Genomic DNA, 22,156 nt, shown 5'->3' with positions numbered 1-22,156 from the left:
ATTTTGTCTTAATTAAGGCAAATATCATACCCCTCTTTAATTCAATCGAATATATTACCATTAATAAATTACTTGAATTTTCTTTCACATTTATGCGGTTTGTAGAACAATATTACCTTTTAATATCTTGATACCTTCGGAGTCTTTCCATTCTTAGTATAGTCTGAAATTTGTAGGCTAAAATGCTGTCTGTTGAATCTTTAAATGTCATAACACTAAAATGTAGGCAAAATTTAACTGTCATGTTCCTTTTCACTTTTTAACCATCAGTTCTGTATCTGGCATTGATACCTGCTCAGAGCTTTGAAACACCCTTTTCTCTCTGTATGTAGTTAAATACTCTTCTAGATTTTGATTCTTTAGCTAGGGTGTAACGAGGAGTTGCACATCTGCAAGCCCATATTACCTGGCAAAGGCAAAATGTGGACATCTAAGTGCTGCTAGACCTGAGCTATGCCTGAGCCTTTCTTCTCTCTCTCCCAGGCTGCAATCTTCAACTCCATTCAGTTCTTTTTGACTTTCTTCATCGACCACTTCTGAGTCTTACTCACTGCCGCCTTTCTGGTTCACTCTTATAGCCCACCCTAAAGCTACTTGTGGAAAGCAGCTCTGCCACTTGCCAGAATACAAAGGTCTGCCTGATTTGTGAAGGGACAGCAACACTGGGCAAACATCCACATGGAGGAATCATCAACAGGTGAAATGGAAGTGCAGGAGATCTTGACTCTGGAAACCGGTTGTAAAACCCCCATAAAGTTAACTGAGACTCAGGGACACTTGGTCTCATTGGTACACCTGAGCCTATATATATCTGTAATTTTAGGTATAGGATTTGTTTAATCAATTAAAAAATGCCAGTATTTTTTTCATTGAGATTATGCTGATGATTATGTTAGGCATCCAAGTTATGTTTTATCCATGTTATTTAATATTAATATAATTATTAATTATTAATTATCAATCACCAATCATTAATATTAACATAAGTAATATATAATACTTACCTATAAGGGTATGAATTGGATGATTCTGTATGGATTTAAATATTTAAAAACAGAGGAGAGGAATTATTCATAAGAACTTATAAGATGGTTCCAAACATAAAAATTTCCAAACTCAAGAAACCTCTAAGGTTTATGCTTCATCCTAAATGATGAAACGGGGCATAGACACACAGTGCCTCAATACTGTTATAGGCACTGGGGAAAGCAGGATAATCAAAATTTTGGGTTCAGTGTTTTGGGCTTTCTAAATTAAATGTTGGAACTGTATGGAAAGAAGTGTTCTCCTGGAGGTGCAGTGAGAGTGGTAAGTTTTGACATGTCATTAACCTTTAGGCCACTCAGAGTGGAGGTGTGAGTCCAAACTCGGCACAAGCTGGGAGATGCTACTTCATCCAAAGGTAAGACACAACAGATGAGTTGATGGGGTCATGGTGCTCCACAGAAGAAAATCTCTTCCCAAACCCTGTCAAGCAGTCTGTAGTTGCAGGAGCTGCTGTCTCATATGGGAGGCAAATTTTATTCCTCTTCCTGCCTAAGAGAGAGGGTTTCCCTCACTCATACTGTCAAGTAAACCGACTGTTAGTTTGGACCACACCTTATTTTTGGGGGGAGTTGCTGCTCCAGACCCAGCATTGTGTAGAGGGACTTAGCCAGTATGATTCCTTAATCATTTTCTTGGAGGAAGCAGCTTACTGCTTGTACCTCATCACTAGGAATAGAGGAGGGATCTGTCCAGGGTTTCCGGAGATGTTGACAGCCAACTGCCCAGGTGGTGCTCTGTGCCAAGACGTGTCAGCGTGTCATACTGCTCTGTCAAGGAATACACACATACCTGGGATGGGGGGGATGTCACTGCCTCCTTATAGCCCAAGTAAGCATGTAGATGCCAGACCTCATGTTTATCTTGCTCTGCTTGCTAGTCTCTTGGCTCATTCCTCTTTGGAATGCCTTGAAGATTGATAGTGTAAAAACAGCGGTGCTAGTGGGAGAGAAGCAGTGAAAGAGTTCAACAGTGAGAGTCACCCCCGGTCCTGTGAGCCAGTGGGAGATGGTTGTGCCAGAATCATTCTGAAGCTGGTGACAGCTGTCCTTGTGGTACACCTTCCCAGATGCTTCAGTCTCCAGTGCTGTCACCACTTATTCCCTACACCCCATAAAAACTGATAAACTGGATCTGTGCAAGCTTTGGAATAGGCAGCTTATTGGATTCAGCATAGCCAAGGGAAAGTGATGGAGCCAGTTGCTTTTTAGGGCATTTGCAGTGTCATATGTATCAGGCTGTCACATGAACTGCATCTCTTGAGCTGACATGAGAGCAATGTGAACACCGAATGTGCAGGAGTGTGCTGGTGGGAGGACAGAGAGCATGGGGATGCATGAGGCCACTTTGTATGACGTGATATCACCCTGTGCACAGACCTGCTGAAATTAGGAGCTGGAGTTGCTGGCTGTGGCATGGAAGATTATTCACACACATTAAAATTCTTCACTCAGTATGTGATATAAGGCAGCCTATAATCTTGCTGTAAGGTCTGTGGCCAATCCACTGTGGAGTCATGAAGATTTCAAAATATCTCTTGATGTTAAGAGTTCTGGAATTTTCTTTGCTTCAATGGCTTGAAATGGACATAGTCCCATGAGCTTAATTGTACACCACAAGAGCCATTTATTTGCCACTTCATTTTTTTTTCTTAGATAATGTTGAGATTCTGTTTCTGGAGTGATGAAAACTATTTCTGACTTTGCTCTTGCAAACTGAATATTGTTTTTCAGAATCTGCTGTATTATTATTAAGCCAATAACTGCATATGTTAATAACTATAGAAATTAATTACAGTAGCATATGAATGATATGATTTTAGAATGTGTCTTAAAGTTTTCTGTCAGTATGTCAAATTTTCCTGCTTGGGTGATTGCTATTTTGCCTTCAAATTAAAGTAAAAATAAGATATGATGAGAGTCATGATTTGTCATTCCAACTGGAATTAGTCATTGGTCATCAAGATGCTAATGAAATTATCTGTTTCTAAAGAATTAACCTTATTTTACTAATATATAAGGATTGTTCCCAACTCTACCAAATTCTTTGACAAATTCTGAAACTTTATTTGAGTTGGATTCATCTTACCTGACTTCAGGCACTCTGGTAGTCAGGTATCTAGCCTAGCCCAATCACCTAGGCTGGTCCTGTCATCAGCAAAGGGTATGTTGCCAGAAGATGCCCATTGTGCTTATCTCAGACCTCTATTGTATGAGGGATCAGGTCACAATCAGGGTGCCCATCTCTCTCCACTGACTCAGGTCAGGACAAGTTTAGGGAGACATGTAAGTCTGACACCTTAGCTGGATCAGTCTCTGTAGTCCCATGTTGCTGGGAGAAGCATCCCAGATTCAGCAGTGGCTCCCTTGGGTCAGGACAGCTATTGGAAAGGCTGTTGTGCTCCCATGGTGTTGGTGAGTTGCCTTCTGTGACATGTGGCTCAGATGCAGAAATGGAACAGAACAAAGTAATTTTAGCACAGAAACTCAGAAGGTAGCCCTGAGCAGGGGGGCAGAGTGGGCATGGAGGGAGGTACAATTTGCAGCTCTGCTGCCAGTCTCCTGGGGAGTTAAGCCTCAAGATTTGTTGTGAATGCCCCATCCCTGGAAGTGCTCAAGATCAGTTTGGATGGGTCTCTGAGCAATCAGATCTAATGGAAGTCATCCCTGTAAATGGCAGAGTGGTTGAAACTAGGTGATCTTTAAGGTCTCTTCCAACACAAACCATCCTATGAATCTTTGATTTACCCATTTTGAGGGTATGATGTCTGAGCCTGTGGCACTGATTTGGTATTTTTGTTTGCCTCAAACCGGCTTGCTTTCATGGCTTTATGTCTGGCGGCACTACTCATACGAAGCTCAAGCTTTGGGCACCTCTGGTGCCACAGGAGCGGGTCCAATTCGTTCCCCAGAGTTCCCTCGCCGCCTGCGGGCACCGGGCAGCACGGCGGCTCCGCAGGTACAGGCGGCCGGGCTCCCACGGCCGGGCACGCAGAGCCGCCTACAGAGCCCGGGGGCAGAGTCCGGGGGAGAGTCCGGGGGCAGCCCGCGGGTGGGACCCGCCGGGGCGGCGGGGGCGGTGCGGGGGCCGCGGCGCGGGGCTAAGGCAGCGACCCCCCATCGGTGCCGCCGGCCCCGCCCGGCCGCGGCCGCGTGCCCAGTTCTCCCCGGGGCAGGGAGCAGGCGGAGCGGGGCGTGGGGGATCGGAGCTGGCGAGGCGTGATGCCCGAGCCCTCTGCCCTGCTGGGGGGGAATATGGCCTTAAACACGCCCGGCGAGGCGCGGAAGCCGCCGCAACTCGGGAGCCCCGACGCACGGGCAGACGCCTCGCCGAGCCGGGAGCCCGCTCCTCTGCAACCATGCCGTGAAGTGCGCGACGGGGCGGGCACGGGAATGGGAATGGGACGAGGCCGGGGGACGGTGGGGCGGCGGGACCGGCCGGGGGCCTGCGCTGGTTGGGCGCACTGCTCGCCGTCGGGGCAGGTGCCTGACGATGGCTTACCCCTCATGTCACCCGCGCCATAGCATGATGCAGGGCACCGTGAGGCTGTGGGTGTCGGTGCTGACTTTCGCCCTGTCGCTGCTGGTCTGCCTGGGAACGCTGGCAGAGGCGTACCCATCCAAACCGGACAGCCCCGGCGAGGACGCCCCCGCAGAGGACATGGCCAGATACTACTCGGCGCTGAGGCACTACATCAACCTCATCACCAGGCAGAGGTAGGCAAAGCGGGACGGCAGACATCCCCCCTTCCTACTCCCCGGGCAGATTTTTCCTTGTCGAGGCTCAGGGGAGGAAGGTGGGGTGCCCCCTCACACTGGGTGTCTTTCCTTGCTTTCCCAACCCACACGGAGAAGGACGTGGTTGCAGAGATTCCCTTTAGAGAGCAACACCCACGAGCCCCTGAATTGCCTCTGGGTCTAGAGCTGAATTTCCACCATTCAAGTTGTCAGTAGAGGGAGGGGTGTCAAGGCTACCTCTGCTATCAGCTTTTCCTAGCTCAAACAGGCTGGTAATCAGGAGCAGGAACCACAGGGCATGCATGGGGAGAGCCCCCCCCAAAAGGGAAAGAAAACATAACTAACCTGGGAGCTGGGGAAAGCTAGACAGGGCAGTGGGAGCAGTTTTCCACTTCTGTTGCTGCCACTCATTCAGGTGAAGGTTTTCATGAGAAAAAGTGCCCTCTGAGAAAACGTAATAGTCCAGATGCTTTGTGGTTTACCAGCTACCTATTCCAGCTGTGGTTGCCAAAAAACCCACTAGTCCTAACAAAAATCTCTCTCAAGATCACAAATAAGAACTCAAGCCCAATCTGAAAGAGAAAAGAGTGTGAACCCAAGCCTACCTGGCTCTAAACCGGCTTTCTGGTTTTGACTGTGCTTGTTAAAGTAGAAGTAAAGGCTCAGTCTGAAAAAAAACCCTGACAAATTATTATAAAAAAATCATCTTCTTTGGAAGCATCTGTCCACTTAGACTGATTGAGAGAAGTTTCCCCTGAGGTACCACAGCAATGTGTGACCCAGAAGAGTTTTGACATATTTATCTATTTGTTAATATCAAAACCAGATGAGAGGTCTAAAATTAGGCATTCATTTGTCCCTCTAGAACTCTGAAGAATTAAATTAGAAGGGAGGCTAACATGTAACTGAGGCCTTTCTCAGCAAGTCCATAACACTGTCTGCCAGTGCACTAATAGTATAAGACAGATGAAGATGCTGATAGAAATACAGTTCTTCAGTCCTGAACTTTTAAAGCAATATTCACAGATTGCACATGTGTATGGCATGGTTCTGGATGGCAGACTGTGCTCAGATAACTTTTTGTCTAGATTACTGCTAAAATAATCTGATCCTCGAGTTCTGCCTCTGCTACCCTTTTCTCTTGCATGTGGTGGGATCTCCAGGCTGATCTTTCATCCCTTCTTTTCTTCTTTCATCTTCCATTTCAAAAGTGGCTCCTGTCCAAAGCCAGGTCATATTTAAAAACAAAACAAATCCAAACCCAACCAAACAAACCCTCCTTTCTCTATTCAAACACCACTTCTGGTGTGTACCCTGTATGCTTGCTTTAATGTTGACTGTGTAGCTTTTTTCCCCCTATTTTCTGGTTTGTACCTATACAACTCAGAGATTGAGACTGGTTTAATTCTTATGTGTGGATTTGGGGTCTGAAATGAAGTGAAATAGTGATTGTTGCTGATGGATAAAATTTAAATTTTGTTCTTTAGATTTTACCCAGATTTCCTACCCACCCTCATATTTAAAGGAACAGAATTGACCTAGAAGTATAAGAAAGTTGGCAGAAAAAAGCACTGCAATGACAACTTAGTGATACACATTTAAAACTTGACTATACAGGTTAACTGAAAATCCAAAAAGGTACACTGTTTCCACTGTGTGGTGAATTAACAGTCCAGAAATAAAGCAATTGCCTCCTCCCTTTGGAAAGCTTAACTGAGCTCCTGGAGGTTCCCTTTTTCGGCAGTGACACAGTCATTTGCAAAATAAATCAATAATTTTTGAAGCACTTTGGACTGGTTGTTTTGTTGGTTTCAGCAGATGTGCTCAAAGTTTTCTCTCTTTTTACAGCTTTTTACTTCTGCTTTTTGTGCATAGTACTGTGACAGGGGGGAGACAAGGTGTCCAGGGGCTCTCCTGCTCCTGCTGAGGGTGAATGAGCAAGCTGTTGCCCTCTCGCCTGGTGCCTGTAGCCAGTGAGATGAAGCAGTAAGAGCATGTTGGCAAAGGAGAAGATGAGGAGATTTTTTTTTTTCTCTTCAGGTTCATCTGTCCTGCCTTATTTGATGTTTCTGTGATTATGAATAACCTCCTGGCTCATCGTCCTGCCTTCTGCTTCTGGCTTGACCCAAACATTTGAGTGCCATTTCCCTCCGAGCTACTGTGACCCACAGGGTCTTCATCCCAGCTCCCATGAAACTTCTTCCTTCCAGACCATCTTTCTCTTCTTGTCTTTAGACCCTGCCGGTCTGGCTGTTTTGCTCCCACTCTCCTTTGAAATCCTCCTCCTTCAGATTCATCTTACTTAGCTTTAGACATCAGTGTCAGCTTTTATATCCCTTTGAGGTTAGCTGAGGGAAACAGGTACTGGTGTGATGCAGGTCACCAGGCCTGTTTCAGGATTCTTGTTTCTGATGAGATCCCTTGTTCCTTGTGTGACAGTCTTTCTGACTTGAAAGAGAACTCAAGATGACCAGCACAGATGCAGACTCCTGCACTATAGATGTCTGTGTGTCTTTGGATTAGTTCCACCTCTGTCTCCCAAACCATCCTGTGGTCTTGCCTCATATCCCTCTACCACACTGTTCAGGAAGCTTTTTTCACAGCCCATTTTTACTTGAATCACTCCTCCTTCTGTTACTTGCTACTACCTGTACTCCCTCTTGAGAACAGGCCACCTTCTTTCCTTGTCCTTTGTAGCTTGTTCATGAATCCATGACTCTTGTGTGCTGTAGCAAAACAGTAAGGCCATTCCTGCTGGAAATGGCTTGAACTATAGACAGAGCAGAGAGTATCTGGAAGGCTGTCTGACTTGGGCAGTGCTGATGCTCCTGCTTCATGTCAACACCCTTTGATGGGGAAGGGAGCAGCTCTCAAGAGCTTTGGTTTCTTGCCAGTTTTCTGAATCAGACACACATGTTTCTGAGATCCCTCAGCTCCTGTTGCCAGCCTTGGACATTGGGATTTGACTCCCAAGACCCAAGTTTTCATAGGAAGCTTTGAGATTTTGCTGAGTCTGCAATAATATGTCTCTAATCAGAATAAGCGTGTTTACTCCTCAGATCTCTTTGACTTCAGCTGGAGCTGTGAGTTATCAGCATGCCCCAAAATAGGCCTTGATGTCTCAAACTGAACAAAAAACTAACCAGGTATTTTCACCTGGCTTTCAAGCCTTGTCCTTTTAAAAAAACCATGATATTTGATAAAAGTGTTTCCCAAACAGAAGATAAGAGTCTGGCTTTCTGTGTTCTTGTTATCTCAGAGCTGGGCAGGGTAGACAAGGAGACAAAGCATGAAGCAGCTGGAGTGGAGCAAAGATTTCTCAAGTCATTTGCATCAGAAAGAAGAGACTTAACTTTGACAAGAGAGGTCTTTTGCCTCTATTTAGTATGTCTGTAGCATGATTGTTTCCCAGGCACAAAATTCCAGGGTAGACAGGAGACTCGGGCGTCTTCCTGTCACAGGAAGAATGGCTATTCTTTGGCCAGCCCAGTTGGTTGCAGCCAGTGAACACCTTGTGTGCAGCTTTGCTGTGTGAGGACAAGGTGGATCCATGCAGCACAAGCACAGGTAGCAGCGCTAGTCTAGCCAAGACGCTAAAGGAACTCATATAAAAGATATCTCCCTAACACAGTCATCTTCATTACTTGAGCAAATCTCTGCACTCCAGGTGGTTGTTTCCTATTTCTTACTCAGACAAAACTTTCTGAGAGATTCGTGGGAGTTTTGTCCAAGTGTGAGCTATTAGAGCAAGTTGTTGATCTGTTAAATCAATTTCTTTAACATAATGGAAAATTAGATTCCTCCTCAGTTGAACTGCAGGTCACATCCATATTAATCAGAGTAGGGAACTAGAAAGAAAGAAATCCCTTTGTGGTGCTGGAGTGCAAGGTATTTGATTCAGCATCATGCCTGATTGCACTGTTGTAATAGCATTTTACTGTGGTAAATTTCTGGTTCTTTTCAAATACCTGCTTTCAATCTGCTTAGATTAAGAAATTTACCTTAACTTTCTGAAACTGCTGGTTTGTCTTTCTGGAGCACAGGTGATGCACTAAAATGATTAAGGTGATGCAAAACTACAAAGAGTTGAATAAAATGATTGAAAAGTGAGATATGTTTCCACTTTTCAAGAAGTTATGTAATCAACAGTTGAAACTACTAGCTTTTTAAATGTAGTTTGGGAAGGTTTTGTTTGTTTGTTTGTTTTCTGCCAAATGTAGATCACTGAAATGACTGTGGTCACTGGATAGTAATGTAAGTCTTCACACCTTCGTTTTCTCTGGAGTCAGAATTTCACTCAAGTGACATTAAGAAAGAAAGCTGTTCATGTACTTTGTGATTCAGAATAATTGCATACACAAGTTGCAAAGTGCGATCTTAATTCTTTCCAACTGAGGGATCATTTGCTCATAGTTATCACTCTTAGGCTAATGAATCCTTACAGTGATGAAATGTCTGTCAAGCAGGCTGATGTTGTTGCTTCTGTTTTCTCAGGAAAAGAGATCGAATTCCTTCCCAAGAAACAGAAGTTGTGGTGCTTTTAACTGTTGAGTAATGTACAGTATACAGAATTAGGGGAAAAAAAAAGGCAAATAGAAGGCTGGCTGCTGTGTAAGTTTAGGACAAAGGTAGCCCATGACATCCCATTTAATTGAAGAACTCTGAATGAGTAAGTTTTTGTTCCCATAACCACATAGTTCAAGATGATTACCCTGAGACAGCTCAGTTTTGACAACCTAATGTGCTATGTGTTGGGCAGCCCCAAATGTACTAATTATCTTAAAAAAATCTTGTTTGATTCCTTGGCTGGTATGGCACACTGGGTTTTCTCTTCTATTAACCTAATGGATAAATTTCACTCCTCATTTGAATAATTTCTGATGAAGGATAGGGTATCATTTAAACCAATGAGAAAATTAAAGAGATGATGGAAATGGATTTGTAAGCAAGAATGACATGCTTGGAGGTCACGGCATGCACAGCTTCTTCCCTCTTCCTCCATGCTCACATCGGTAAGGTACAAAGTCCTAGAGTATCCAGGAACAGCCATCAAAGTGAGAAATATTCAGAGTTTCTCAATACCACAATGTAAAATGATTATGGAAAAAACGTAGAAAAATTTGAGGGGGGGGGAAGAGTACTGAAGAATGAATGTTTTCCCCACATTGTCAAGTTAAATTAAAATACTTGCTGAAAAATGGTATTTATGTCTTCTCTGTTACTTTTTCTGGGGGAAAAAAAAGACTGATGGTTCTGTGCTTAGTCTTCATTTGTAAAAACTGACATATACAAAAATGCAACTTTTTAAAATTTTTCCTTAGATATGGAAAGAGATCAAGCCCAGATACACTGATCTCAGACCTCTTGTTGAGGGAAAGCACAGAAAACATTCCTAGATCCAGGTATGTATGAAGAGGTTTTGTGGTGGCTTTCACTTCTCATTTAGATTTAATGGCTTCATTTGTTATCAGTAAATATGTTTCACAGAGAAAAAAACGTGCCACCAATAACTGGTTAGACATATCCTTAAAAAACTTTTTTAACTCCTTTTTTAAAAAAGAAATATCACCATTTATGAGTGCAAGAAACGTCTTACCAAATATGATATAGTCCATATTCCATGATTTTGGGAGCAGGCCATACCTGTTACTTGGAGGAAGGGAAGCATTCCCAAGGCACTTGCCCCGTTCTGGACTTAATTATGCAAAATTGTATGCTGATGTTTGATGATGATTCCTTACATATTAGAGCCCCAAGGACAACATATTTCTACTCATTTGATACTCACATAGGTGGTAAATATGTTCATACATTAACTCACACACAAATGCATGGCTATGACTTGTCTTTAAAATACAGTATTTCACATTGGCTTTGTATCTAATATTTTACAAAGGGGAAAAAAGGCTTTTATATTTCCACTTGCACTTGGTTTAGAGTAACAGTGGTGTTTCAAACAACACAGGGATTTCAAATGTACGTAATGTATTTATCTAGTTTAGGTAATGACACTTTAGCTGTAATGTAAGATACTGTAGTAGTGACTACAGTTTACACAGCTGAAAAGTAAGTATGTTGAAAAGGTAAGATGCAGGGGGAGTTTTGGCTCATGAAGGAAAATATTGCTTTCAATTTTACTCACAATCAAACATAGATGAGCTCAGTTTAAGCCTTTACTGATAGTCTGAAGTTTGCTGGTAATACTTCTAATGCAGAAATAAATATTTTATGCAATTGTCATCTCAGGAGCCTACAAGCAAGTGCTATGCACTCTCATCAGCTCTGTAAAGGCTCAATTAGACTAGTTAAGTACTTAAGCATAATAGTCTGTAGCACTGAATTCAGGACATGATCATGACACTGAAAGATAAGCAAAATTTTCCACTGTCATCCAGAGACATTTTCCATGAAACTTGTGGTTCTGCATATAGGGAGACCGTTGACTTATGTTTTGATGACTAACTGCAGCTGTGGGGATGCAGTTTTCTCTGCAGATGCTTATCTAAAAAACTGTATGGAGTGCAGTGAAATGTATTAGACTATTTTGTGTTTGGTAATGACAAGGCAGAGCCCTCACATAATGGGAAATTTCCACTGCCATGAATTTGAGGCAACACACAGGGTAGTATAAAGTCTAATATTCTCTGTAATTTTCACCTCTTCATAACAAAACTTCATGATTATTATTATTGTTTCAATAATGCTATTTATAACACACCGGGGAGCAAAAATTCATCAGCAAAATAACCAGCTTGTCTGCATTTAAGATCAAGAATTGATGAGAAGCAGATTCTTGTTTCATACCCCCTGTAACGGCACTTTAAACTGAGTATGGTATTTGTCACTCATCAGTGACAGTTATGGGAGTATTGGGAACAATGATTTCTAGTTTCCTATGGACATGTTTTCTAGGATAAAACCCAGTATGGATTCTGAACTCCACTCCAGCTTTTTCCTCCGTGTGAGGACATAATTAAATCTTCTTTCTATCCAGTCCTGTGTTTCATGGCACATTGGGAGCTTAATAGCTCTGAGATCTGAAACCCCGACTTGGTTGAAATTGTCCAGAGGGTGTGAAAGCTGGGGGGGAAGTTAGGGGAACTGCACAGGAGTGGACAGCTGGACACACAGCAGATATACTCAGGTGCAGCACAGCTGCCTAAGCCTTCCTCATGGAGGAAGCCATGCTGAATGAATGAAAGGCAGGCTGCTATTATTCTGAGCTTAAATTAAGTAAATGTTTTAGAAATGGTTACATATGAAGCAAGTTAAGGAGCAGATGTAAATTGCACTCAGTTAATCAGTGACATAGAGAGATACTTCCTGAGTTCTTGGGAACTGAACTTTGTAACTAAATAGTGGGATATTAATAAATTAATTAATTGTCTTCAGCTTGACCGGCCTGGTTTGACATTTTGCTTTTACTGACTAAAATACGCCCCAAAATATTTTGTAGTCTAAGTGTATGTTTGACCATATGAAGAAATTTTAGAGAGATTCTTACAGAAACTTGTTACAAAATAGGAAGATAAAGATTAAAAAGAAAAATAAAAAAAGAGGTGCCTTGACCTGAGTACAGGTAAGTTCTTATGACAGAAACATGTGATATGGCATATTTCTGATCTTGTCTTCCTTGTGGAGTGATAAGAAAATGTTTAATACTCAATAAGAGGATGTGTCTCATAATACTGCCTCTTAGAAGTTAGATACCTAGTGTGAAGTACTTGTGTAAACTGCCTTTGCAATCAATCAGTGGGATGAGTATTTCCAGAGTGAGTTTTCCATGTGTTTAATGTTTTTTTTTAAATACATATTCTCTAAAATGTATTACAGGTTTGAAGACCCTTCGATGTGGTGATGGAATTTTCAGCACACCTTCAAAACTTTTCCTAGTTTTCAGTTCATACTCCATGCCTATGAAGCAAATCATAGCATCATCCCCAATGCATGCAACCATTGTACTGAATTCTGTAGAGTTTTTCCTTCATCATATTTGTATATATCTTTATTTAAATAAATTATTTGTGCATTCCAAAATATAACATACTTAATGAAAAGAAACAACCATGTCATTGGTATAACAATGCATTGATTTAAACTATTAAAACTGAATTATAACCTCCCTGTAGACTGAAGTAGTGTGGACAACAATAGTGTCTCAGCTATTATAGTAATTACTCTGCAAAGTAAGATAAAGACATCATTTATTGTGGCCTCAGACTCATCTCAGATGCTTGATTTATGCAAAACTGTTAAAATAATTTATCACAGACTGCATAACTTAGGAAAATAGTGTTCTGAGAGGCAATTTTTCAGAATGAATGCACTCACATTGACAAATGTAGTAAAGTTAATGGCATTTTCAAAATACAAAGGAATAAGTCACTGCTTAATTCTGCTAACTCCTCAAAACTGGTTGGAAGCTTGGCTGTAAGCCTGAATTAGTACTTTTAAATGAAACGGTTGTAACATCTTTGTTTTGGCAATATGCAAAGTAGCAGAAAATACTATCTAAAATAACTCATAAACCAAGACATAACTACAACTATTTATACCAGAAAAGAGACATCTAACATTGCATAAGGCCTTGTAAGGTACTTGCACTCTGAGCCTCTCACATGTGGAGCCTCTCTCATGGTTTCTGTTTTACCATGCCAAGGTACACAGAACAAGAGCAAGGCAAATTATATCCACGTTTTCATTTTCTTATTTTTTAATTTTATAAATTTACTCACTAGCCAAATGGGGGACTTAGACACACTCAAAGTTTTTATTCAAAGTAACATGATAAAATGGCAGCACCTTGTTCTTAAGTGGTTTTAGTTCACAGATACATATCTTGTAGTATGGTCAGGACCCACACCCACACTGTGCATAACATAAATGATGGTCTTTGGTTCCTGATACGCAACTTCTTTTCTTTAGACACTGTGACTAAACACTGTATAAAGCAGCACATAAGAAAGTTCCAAACTGGAAAAGAATCAGTGTGAAGGTTTAATGTATTTACATCTCCTTTCCGCTTTTCACATGTTTCCACATGGCTGTTGTCCCCAGGAGAGATGTGTCAGTGCAATTAAGTTCCAGGTTTCTATACATATTTTTGCAAAGTGTTACCAGCTTACTAGGACTGGCCAGCTTTTTGGTCACACTGTCTTCAGTGAAGCACAACGTAGTTTTTCTTTTCATAAAACACATGGGTGTTATTGGAATTGGCAAATTTAGCTTTTAGCAGCATTACTTTGACTTACAGACTTGGTGATGGGTTCCACACTGCTGCATGAGAAATTTAAGACCAATCTAGGTTCACAAAAATGTTTGGAGCCCCCAATGGTGTAAACCATTTCCACCCACAGCAGTAGGTGGTGAGGTTCACAGGGACTCCAGGATGGCCACAGGTTGCTAGAGCTACCAGGAGCCGTCACCACAGGCCAGGACCTGTTGGGGTAGAATACACATAAGTTCTGCTTTGGGTAATTATTAAAATCAAAATTGGAAGTTATTGAGGTATATGATATACAGCATCTCCTGCTAATTCTTGGTATCTCTATAAACTAATGACCATGTGAATTATAGTATCAATAATTATAAAAAACTAAAGTTACTTGTACTATCATTACAAATGTGACTTAGTGGAGAAAGAAAGAGTTAAAGGAGAATTAGTGCAAGCTAAATGCTTGCGCTGAGCTGTTCCACTCAATTACCTCAATTTTCTGGAACTTCAAGAACACTCATCTGTATAGAAAAGCTAGAAAAACCTAACAAAATCCAGGTTTATTACCTCATGAGCTGGCAAAGAGAGAAGCAAGGCAAAACACTCACACAATATTTATCTATCCACTTTGTGCTATTATTTTCTTTCTAAAATCTTCCTCTGTTCTCTGGGGTAGACACAATTTTGCCATAGAAGTCCAGTGTGCTTAGTACTTCCTTGTGTACTTCATATACCACTCCTGACAGGCCAGGACATTGAAAATGTTGTATCAGCTCTCCAAATCACAGGATAGACTTAAAAAATGAGCTGTGAAATGAAGATAAATACTGGAGTTGTTTGGCATGGCTTCTGCATTTTGACTTCAGGGTTAACCTTTTCATCTTTTTCTCTCTAATCATGAGAAACAGAGCCTTGCTTCTGAAACAAAGGCTGAATTTTATGTTAGAATCTGAGGAAGCACCAGGAAAAACAAGAAGTAAGAACCATAAAAGTAGGCAATAGTATTTTCTCCTTTATTTGTGTAAAACATTTAAAAGACAGTTCACCTTTACCTTTGGCAATTTCTGTAATATAAATCACAGTTATGCCCAACTTCGATTTAACCAAGGAAGAAATCTAGATGATCCCATGTATCTTCTCTTCTAGGATAGGAGATTCTCTCTATGCTTTTCTCTCTTCACCCCTACAAACCTAGCTCACTGCAATGCTTTCAGCTCTGAAATTTTTCTATATCAAAAGACCCTCCATCATGGTACAGGGTGGGCAGCGCTGCTCCAACACATCACAGTGTGTCAGGGTGAGATGGGATTTACTTGGTAGATGGCAAATAAATACCAAGTTTTAGCTGCAGCATCAAATGTTTTCCAAAGTGGTTTGTGCCACCTCCTGATGCTCTGCTGCCCCCTTGCCCTGGTGCTTAAGAGTGAGGTGCCCAGCAGCACTCAGCACACGTGGGAGAGGTATTTTTAAGCTGAACTGACCATTGCCCTGTGTTTCCTGTGGGATTGCACGTGCACTTGCGTGGCCACATGACCTTCAGAAGCGCCTGTGTAAATCCAACACAGGATCTTTTTTCCCACTGCCATGCTTGTTATCACCTGATGACCATTAGCCACTAAAAGTCAACAAACATTTAAAATCAAAATCCAGCAGAATCAATCACAGAATCATGGAATATCAGGTTGGAAAGGAACCTCAAGGGTCACCTTGTCCAACGTTTCTTGGTAAAAGCATGGTATAGACAAGATGGCCCAGCAACCTGTCCAGCTGAATCTCATAAGTGTCCCACATTGAGCAATCTCCCACTTCTCTGGGGAGATTCTTCTCATTGTGAAAAATGAGTGGCTGATTCTTATTCCGAAAATTTTTCCTCTCGTGTCCAACTGGAATCTCTGAAAGAGTAACTTGTACCCATTACCCCCCGTCTTTTCCTTCTGACTCCTTGTAAAAAGGGACTCCATCTTCTCACTAGCCGCACTTTAAATTCTGGAACATGATGATAAGGTACTCCAAAGGCTCCTTTTCTCAAGGCTGAACTAACCCTGTTGTCTCAACTTTTCCTTTGTGTCCAGCATGTCCACATCTTTTTTTTGATAGCACATACCAAAACTGAACACAGTATTCCAGGTGTGGCCTGACTAGGACTGAGTTGAGTAAAGAAAAGAAAAAAGAGCTTCCATACAGAAAACTAAATCTAAATCTATCACCAGTTTACGAGCCTGGGATAGTTCTCAGGAGCCCCAACTTTATAAATCAGTTTCTGGCTTCCAGTCAATAATTCACAAATACTGGATTATCACATCACAATCTGACATTATGTCAGATCTGGCTGTTTAATATTTATAAATGTTTTCCTGTTAAAAATTATCAACGAGTAATTTATCACACAGTAGTGAAAATTTTAAAATACTCTTGCTTTGTTTTGGTGGGTTAGTACACTGAATAAGAAAGTGCTACTGAGTGGAAGTCACCTAACTAATGCAGTAATTCATATCAGATCAGTGTATTTTATTTATCTGGCTGTATTGTTATCAGTCATTTATTTATCTGTATTACAGCAGCACCTGGAGACTCCAGATATGGGGCTCATTGTGCTCCAGTCTGTAAGACCATAATAAAAAAATAAGCCTAGACTACAGAAATATTCCATCCATGTGCAAAGAAAGAAAGTGGAAGGAAACTTGTGCTCATAAATAAAATGGTAAGTAGGTTATAGTCCTACAGCACCTGCAGCCTTGCCCCTATAGACTCTTCGATTACAGCAATTAAGCATGTGCTATAAAACAGGTAGCGCAACATTATCTTGTTTCCAGTTAATATGGGTGTTTGCTAAGATATCCCTTATCTAAGTTATTTGCTTGTCTCTAATGCCTGCTTGTAATGAACAGCCAGCTCCAGTCTTGCACTTGCTGCAGAACATGAACTCCCTCTAAACTCTTATTAAATTCAAGATTTTAAGCATACCCTAGGCCAATCTGGTTAAGAGGTTACAGAGTGAGCTGACCACTCGCTTTAACTTCAGCCTGGGGCCAAGCTATTGTTGCTGATTACTGAGGGTACTACTACTAGACTGTGGTGGAAACTAGGTATACTCTGAATGGGAGAAACTGGCTGGAGATAACTGTTGTGCTTGATTTTTAGCCTGTTCTGAGATTATTATGGCTAGTTGTTTAGATCTGTGATCAATTTTTTTAGAGATGTGTTAAAGGCAAGGTTGGACCTGCATTTTAGAAAGGTTAGTGTATGGTGTGTGATGACAGGCTTATTTCCTGTCCTAGATTTGCTAGATGCCCAGTCATGCAGATGGAGGAGCAGTGGGATTTTTAAAACACATTATCTAATTCCTAATGAGCCCCAGCTGCTTAAATGCTTGGGAAAATACCACGGACCACCTTTAGCCATATGATTGCACCTAAATTCACAATAAGCTTTGTGGATTGAGGATCCACATTACAAACTCTCACACAGAATAGTTGTCAGCTTAGAAGATTTAAGGATTCTTTCTTTATCTCATTTTCCTGTGCACTGGATAGAAGGTCCTGGGCTGTGGGCTGCCGAGGCTGTCCATGTCTCTGCCTTACAGGTGTGAGTCTCAAGGTGTCTAAGTTCTGTGGAAATGTGCCTGGAGTCATTCCACCTTTAAAGGAGTAGAACTGATGGGAGCGGGAGTCATGAGGTGCCCTTGCAGATAGAGTGGACAGTGACTAATACTGAACTGATAGCCTTTCCACAGCAACTTTCCTGGTAAGATGGAAAGTGGCTGCCTCTCCCAGAGGTACAAGAGTGTGAAATGCTCTTTGTCAAATAAATATGTTAGTATCAAATAAGAATGAGGGTTTAGGAGACTCTGTGCTAAGTAAGTGACTGGCTCTTCAGTAGAGCTCTCTTATTTGTTTTTCCACAGGTTCCTGTGTTCTTTTTTCTCAGAGTCATAGAAAGGTTTGGGATGGAAGGGACATTAAAGATCATCTCGTTCCAACACCCCTGCCCTGGGCAGAGACACCTTCCACTAGACAAGATTGCTCAAAGACCCATCCACTCTGGCCTTGAACACTTCCAGGGATGGGACATCCACCACTTTTCTGGGCAACCTGTTCCAGTTTCTCACCACCCTCACAATAATGAATTTCTTCCCATTTTTAAGCTTTTTTTCCTTTGAAAAGCATCTTTTTACTTTCTGTTCTTGTTTTGCTTTCTTTTATACGGAAGAAAAGAAGGACTGCAATTTGATGTTATTCTGCATTTATGATCCAAACTATTCTGCCAGGGATGATTTTCTTGACTATACCCATTCATTCACATTGCTGTGTTTCTGATGATTACTCTGGTTCAGCTATCTTCCCACTGAAGTCAGCTGGAAATACTCTTTCCACATGCCCTTTTACAAATCCTGTTCCATCAGTAGTGACACAGAGTCTATTTTTTGAACAATAGCTCCAGTACTTGTTTCATTGCATTATAAACCTTGAAGGTGGATTCTAATTAAGTCATCTAAACCAGGAAATAAACTTTATTAATTGAATAGTCCAGAGATTTGGACACTTTTCGGTATGGTCAGCTTTTTCTAAGGAGGAAGAGTTAATGTTAAATAATCAGATCAATCAGAAATGTCGACTTGCTTTTAATGCATTCATCTGAAACATTTAAACTTTGACATCAGTTGTTTGCTGCTCTCAAATCAACAATCAGAAACGGCAGAAAATTATTGACTTTTGACGTGAAGCTTTTTGTTGCTACACCAGAGCCTTAACTCAGATCTGCTTTTAAAAGATGAAATGCATTTAGAACTGCTTAAAACCACATCTTAAATTGGCTGCCTTACCTGCCTTAGCCGGCAGTACATTTTACATTTCTCCATAGGTGAATGAACGGTGGTATGCGGGTCCACCGCAGCTCGGCCCACGTCAGTGTCTGTGCTTCAGTGCTCATTGTGACTGTCACAATAGCCTGAGAGGATTAAAATGTATTTCCTGTACTGTGAGTCAGACCTGGGTATTAATAATAGGCTGCATTAAGTTGGAAGAAATGATTTTTCATTTCATTTATCAGATCTGTTTTACCAGCTTCTTTAAAAAACCAACAAACAACAAAGCCTACCCTCCTGAAAACCACCTGCAACAAAAAAAGAGGTTCAGCCTAATGTTCTATCAAGGGAACGGGCTGAGACAATGTGCTACTATATTTAAATTTTCTAAAGCATGTTTCTTTCTGTTACTCCAAGCTCTCAGTTAATGTTGCTTCTCTCCATGCCACCCTCCTTCTTTCCTTAGACTGTTAACACTCTTTTTGTCCTTTATATCATTTCACAGAGAACCAACCCCAAACTTCAAAGTTTTCAAAGGGGTATTGGATGTCCTCAGGCTGAGTTGCACAGAGAAATGTCTGCTATCCTACAGCACAACAACCAAACATGCAAAAATACAAGCCCTTCCTCTTGAAGTGTACCTGAGGGTCTACAGGTATATTTAAAATGTAGTTAAGGTACCTTAGATTGATGTTTCTCATTTCTTCACCAGCTGGATAGCTATTATCCAAGCGACTCTGTCTCACAGGCATTGATTGCATTTACCCTGCACTCTGCCTTCCCTGTTCATAGTCACACGGCTGCCAACAAAGAAACCAGTTTTTATATGGAAAATGTACATTTTTATTGCACTTTTTAACCTCTTTTAATGTAACTTAGAAGCAGGAAGCATTGATTTTGGCAGCCATGCAAGTTGCTATGCTAAAGACATGTTCTTTTGAACTTGAAGTACGTTACTCCACATACAATGCAACATGGTGAGCTTTTCCATGGTACTGTGACCCCCTCCAAGCTGTACCTCTCCTTTGAGAGCTCTGCTCAGACATCTCTGTTAAACTTACAGTAGAATAACAATTTCCATTAGGTGATCTAATTAGATAATGTGGGGCAAAGCTAAATCAGATAGAAAATTTGTTATTTGGAAATACCAGAAATTAGTTAATGGACAGGATTTTTTTTAAGTAGTTGTAGAAGATTTTAACATAAATCTTGGGTGAATGGAAATCTGTGTGGTGTGTCAAAGAGCAATTAGGAACCTGTATTTTCCTCTTTTCATTATGGGGAGAAGTGACTTGTAAGGTGAATGCTGAATTGTGATGGTTGTCAGACATAACAGAGAATCAGCTCACTGTTGTACTGGATAAGATACCACCTTACTGTCTTAGCAAGACTTTGGCTTAGTCTCCCTGTGGGAATTGCACATTTCAGGCAAGGTACAGGGATAACTGATTAATGCAGGTTGCTAGCAAGACTTTGAAATTCATAATGAAGATTCTGGTGGGGGCTGGCAAAGGTCCTCTGAGCTTTAATACAACACATGACCCATCTCTACCCAGCAGCTGTGCTGGCCATGGAAACCTTTTGAGCAAAAACCCACTGGTGCTTAGGGAGAGGTAAAAAATTATTCTAAGAAACCCTTATGTCCCATGATTTTTGGGGAACACACATCTTTTTGGCTGTGTAAACTCAAAAGGTGAACATATTATTGAAAGAGAGTCAGGAAATATCAAAGATGAAATCAGACTAAGGGTGAACTTGGGTTTTATCCTCAAGCAGCCACTGAGCCACTGCCAAGTCTGAGGGACAGCAACAGATATCAGCCACTTCCCTGCCCTTTTCCCCCATATTCTTCTTCCTCCCATGCACTTTTATTGGGCCACAAGCCCCCAGGTAACACCAGTATCTGCGTTCATGTGGATTTATGAAAATCATGGGAACAGAGCACATGCCAGTCAATTAGTCATTTCATCTTCCTTTCTCAGCAAGGATGTTTCTAGCTACATATGAAGGAAACTGTGAAATGCACACCTGGATGCCCAGGCAGGAGAGGCTTATAAAAAGACCTGGCCTGCTACTTGCTAAAATAGCTTGGGGTATAATTCCATATAGTGAATGGGGAAAGAGGGAAAAGAGAGCTGATTCATGATTTTTGGGTGCTACGCTGCAAGACAGATATCCTGCCTTCTTCCCCCTTCTCTTTTTATGCTTTTGGTCAGCTGTAAACAAAGGGCCCCAGAATTCTTTCTGTATCAAATCCATGCTAGCACAAGAGAAAACTGTACACAGCTCTCACCTCACCAAGACAGCTCAGCTGGTCAAGCCCAGGTATTTGGTATCCAGACTGGGGCTGCTGCTGAATCCATGTAGTTTGTCAGTAATGGTGATACCAACTTCTGTTCTCACACCTTGGTTCCCCGGATTTTTTGAACTATCCTTGCCTAGAGTGCAGAAGTAAATATCACCAGAAAAGATGTAGTGAAAAGCACAAAAGTAAAAGCTAAAGCCCCCCAGATAATCAATATGTGTCCTCTGAAAGGAGCATTCTTTCTTTTGTGGATCCCATATGGCTGGGTTGTATGCTAAGAATATGGTATGAAAAATAGAGGGATTTTTTTCTTTTTTTTAGCTTATGTTACTGTTTGCTAACTAAAATAATTTTGTGCAATAAAATAAAGAATTAATTCCCAGTGGGATCATTCAATGAATTGACTAAATGAAAACATATTGGCACACCTCAGGTTTTTTATGCCTCTTTCTTAATCCATCTAGCATAGGATGCTATTAGAGACATAGAACTAAATTCAGCTGACCATTTTTAAGTGTCATTGTGGCAATTCCTATCTCTGTCTAAGTAAGCAGTTTCATTAATACCATGTATACTGTCTGTAAATGGTCCAGCTTTCTTCCTATCTCTGCTCTAGTAAGTGCTGGTTCTAAAACCACAGCTCAGGAGAAGAATATAAAGCATAAAACTGACCTCTCGCCAGGCTGCAATATAAATGGCATTGGGAACATTTCCATGATGAAGAGATGCTTCCAGAAAGCCAGGTGTAATGGCAAATAAAAGCCACTTTATGATAACTTTACATGCCCTCAAATATTTAGCATTCTGCTGGACCGTAATGGGTATGAAACTGCACCTCACACTGCAAAGATGTCCTTTGCAGCTTAAAGGTTTCAATAACAGGATACCTCAAACTTGTATTTAAAAAGCTCCCCCCTGCCCTCTCCCCGGCGAGCATGTAGTAGATTTAGGTTTTCTCAGGAAGAACCTCTTAGGACTCCCAGTCTTAGATATTGTGGACTTGATTTTGACTTACACATCAATGCTTTCTCCTTTTACATTTTTACCATTGC

General features: G+C 41.3%; 1 protein-coding gene across 1 annotated transcript; it reads left to right on the top strand.

Annotated features, from left to right (window-relative positions):
- The first annotated feature begins 4,572 nt into the window (after positions 1 to 4,572).
- NPY (neuropeptide Y) lies at positions 4,573 to 12,906 on the top strand. The gene is made up of 3 exons (XM_029961860.1): positions 4,573 to 4,760; positions 10,103 to 10,183; positions 12,615 to 12,906. Exons 1-3 carry the CDS (start codon positions 4,573 to 4,575, stop codon positions 12,637 to 12,639), a joined length of 294 nt encoding a protein of 97 aa, XP_029817720.1. The 3' UTR covers positions 12,640 to 12,906.
- Positions 12,907 to 22,156: the final 9,250 nt, after the last annotated feature.

Source organism: Manacus vitellinus, unplaced genomic scaffold (assembly GCF_001715985.3).
Source record: "Manacus vitellinus isolate BGI_N305 unplaced genomic scaffold, ASM171598v3 scaffold_3_pilon, whole genome shotgun sequence".
In the NCBI taxonomy this organism is placed as follows: Eukaryota; Metazoa; Chordata; class Aves; order Passeriformes; family Pipridae; genus Manacus; species Manacus vitellinus.
This window is presented reverse-complemented; position numbering and strand designations above follow the sequence as displayed.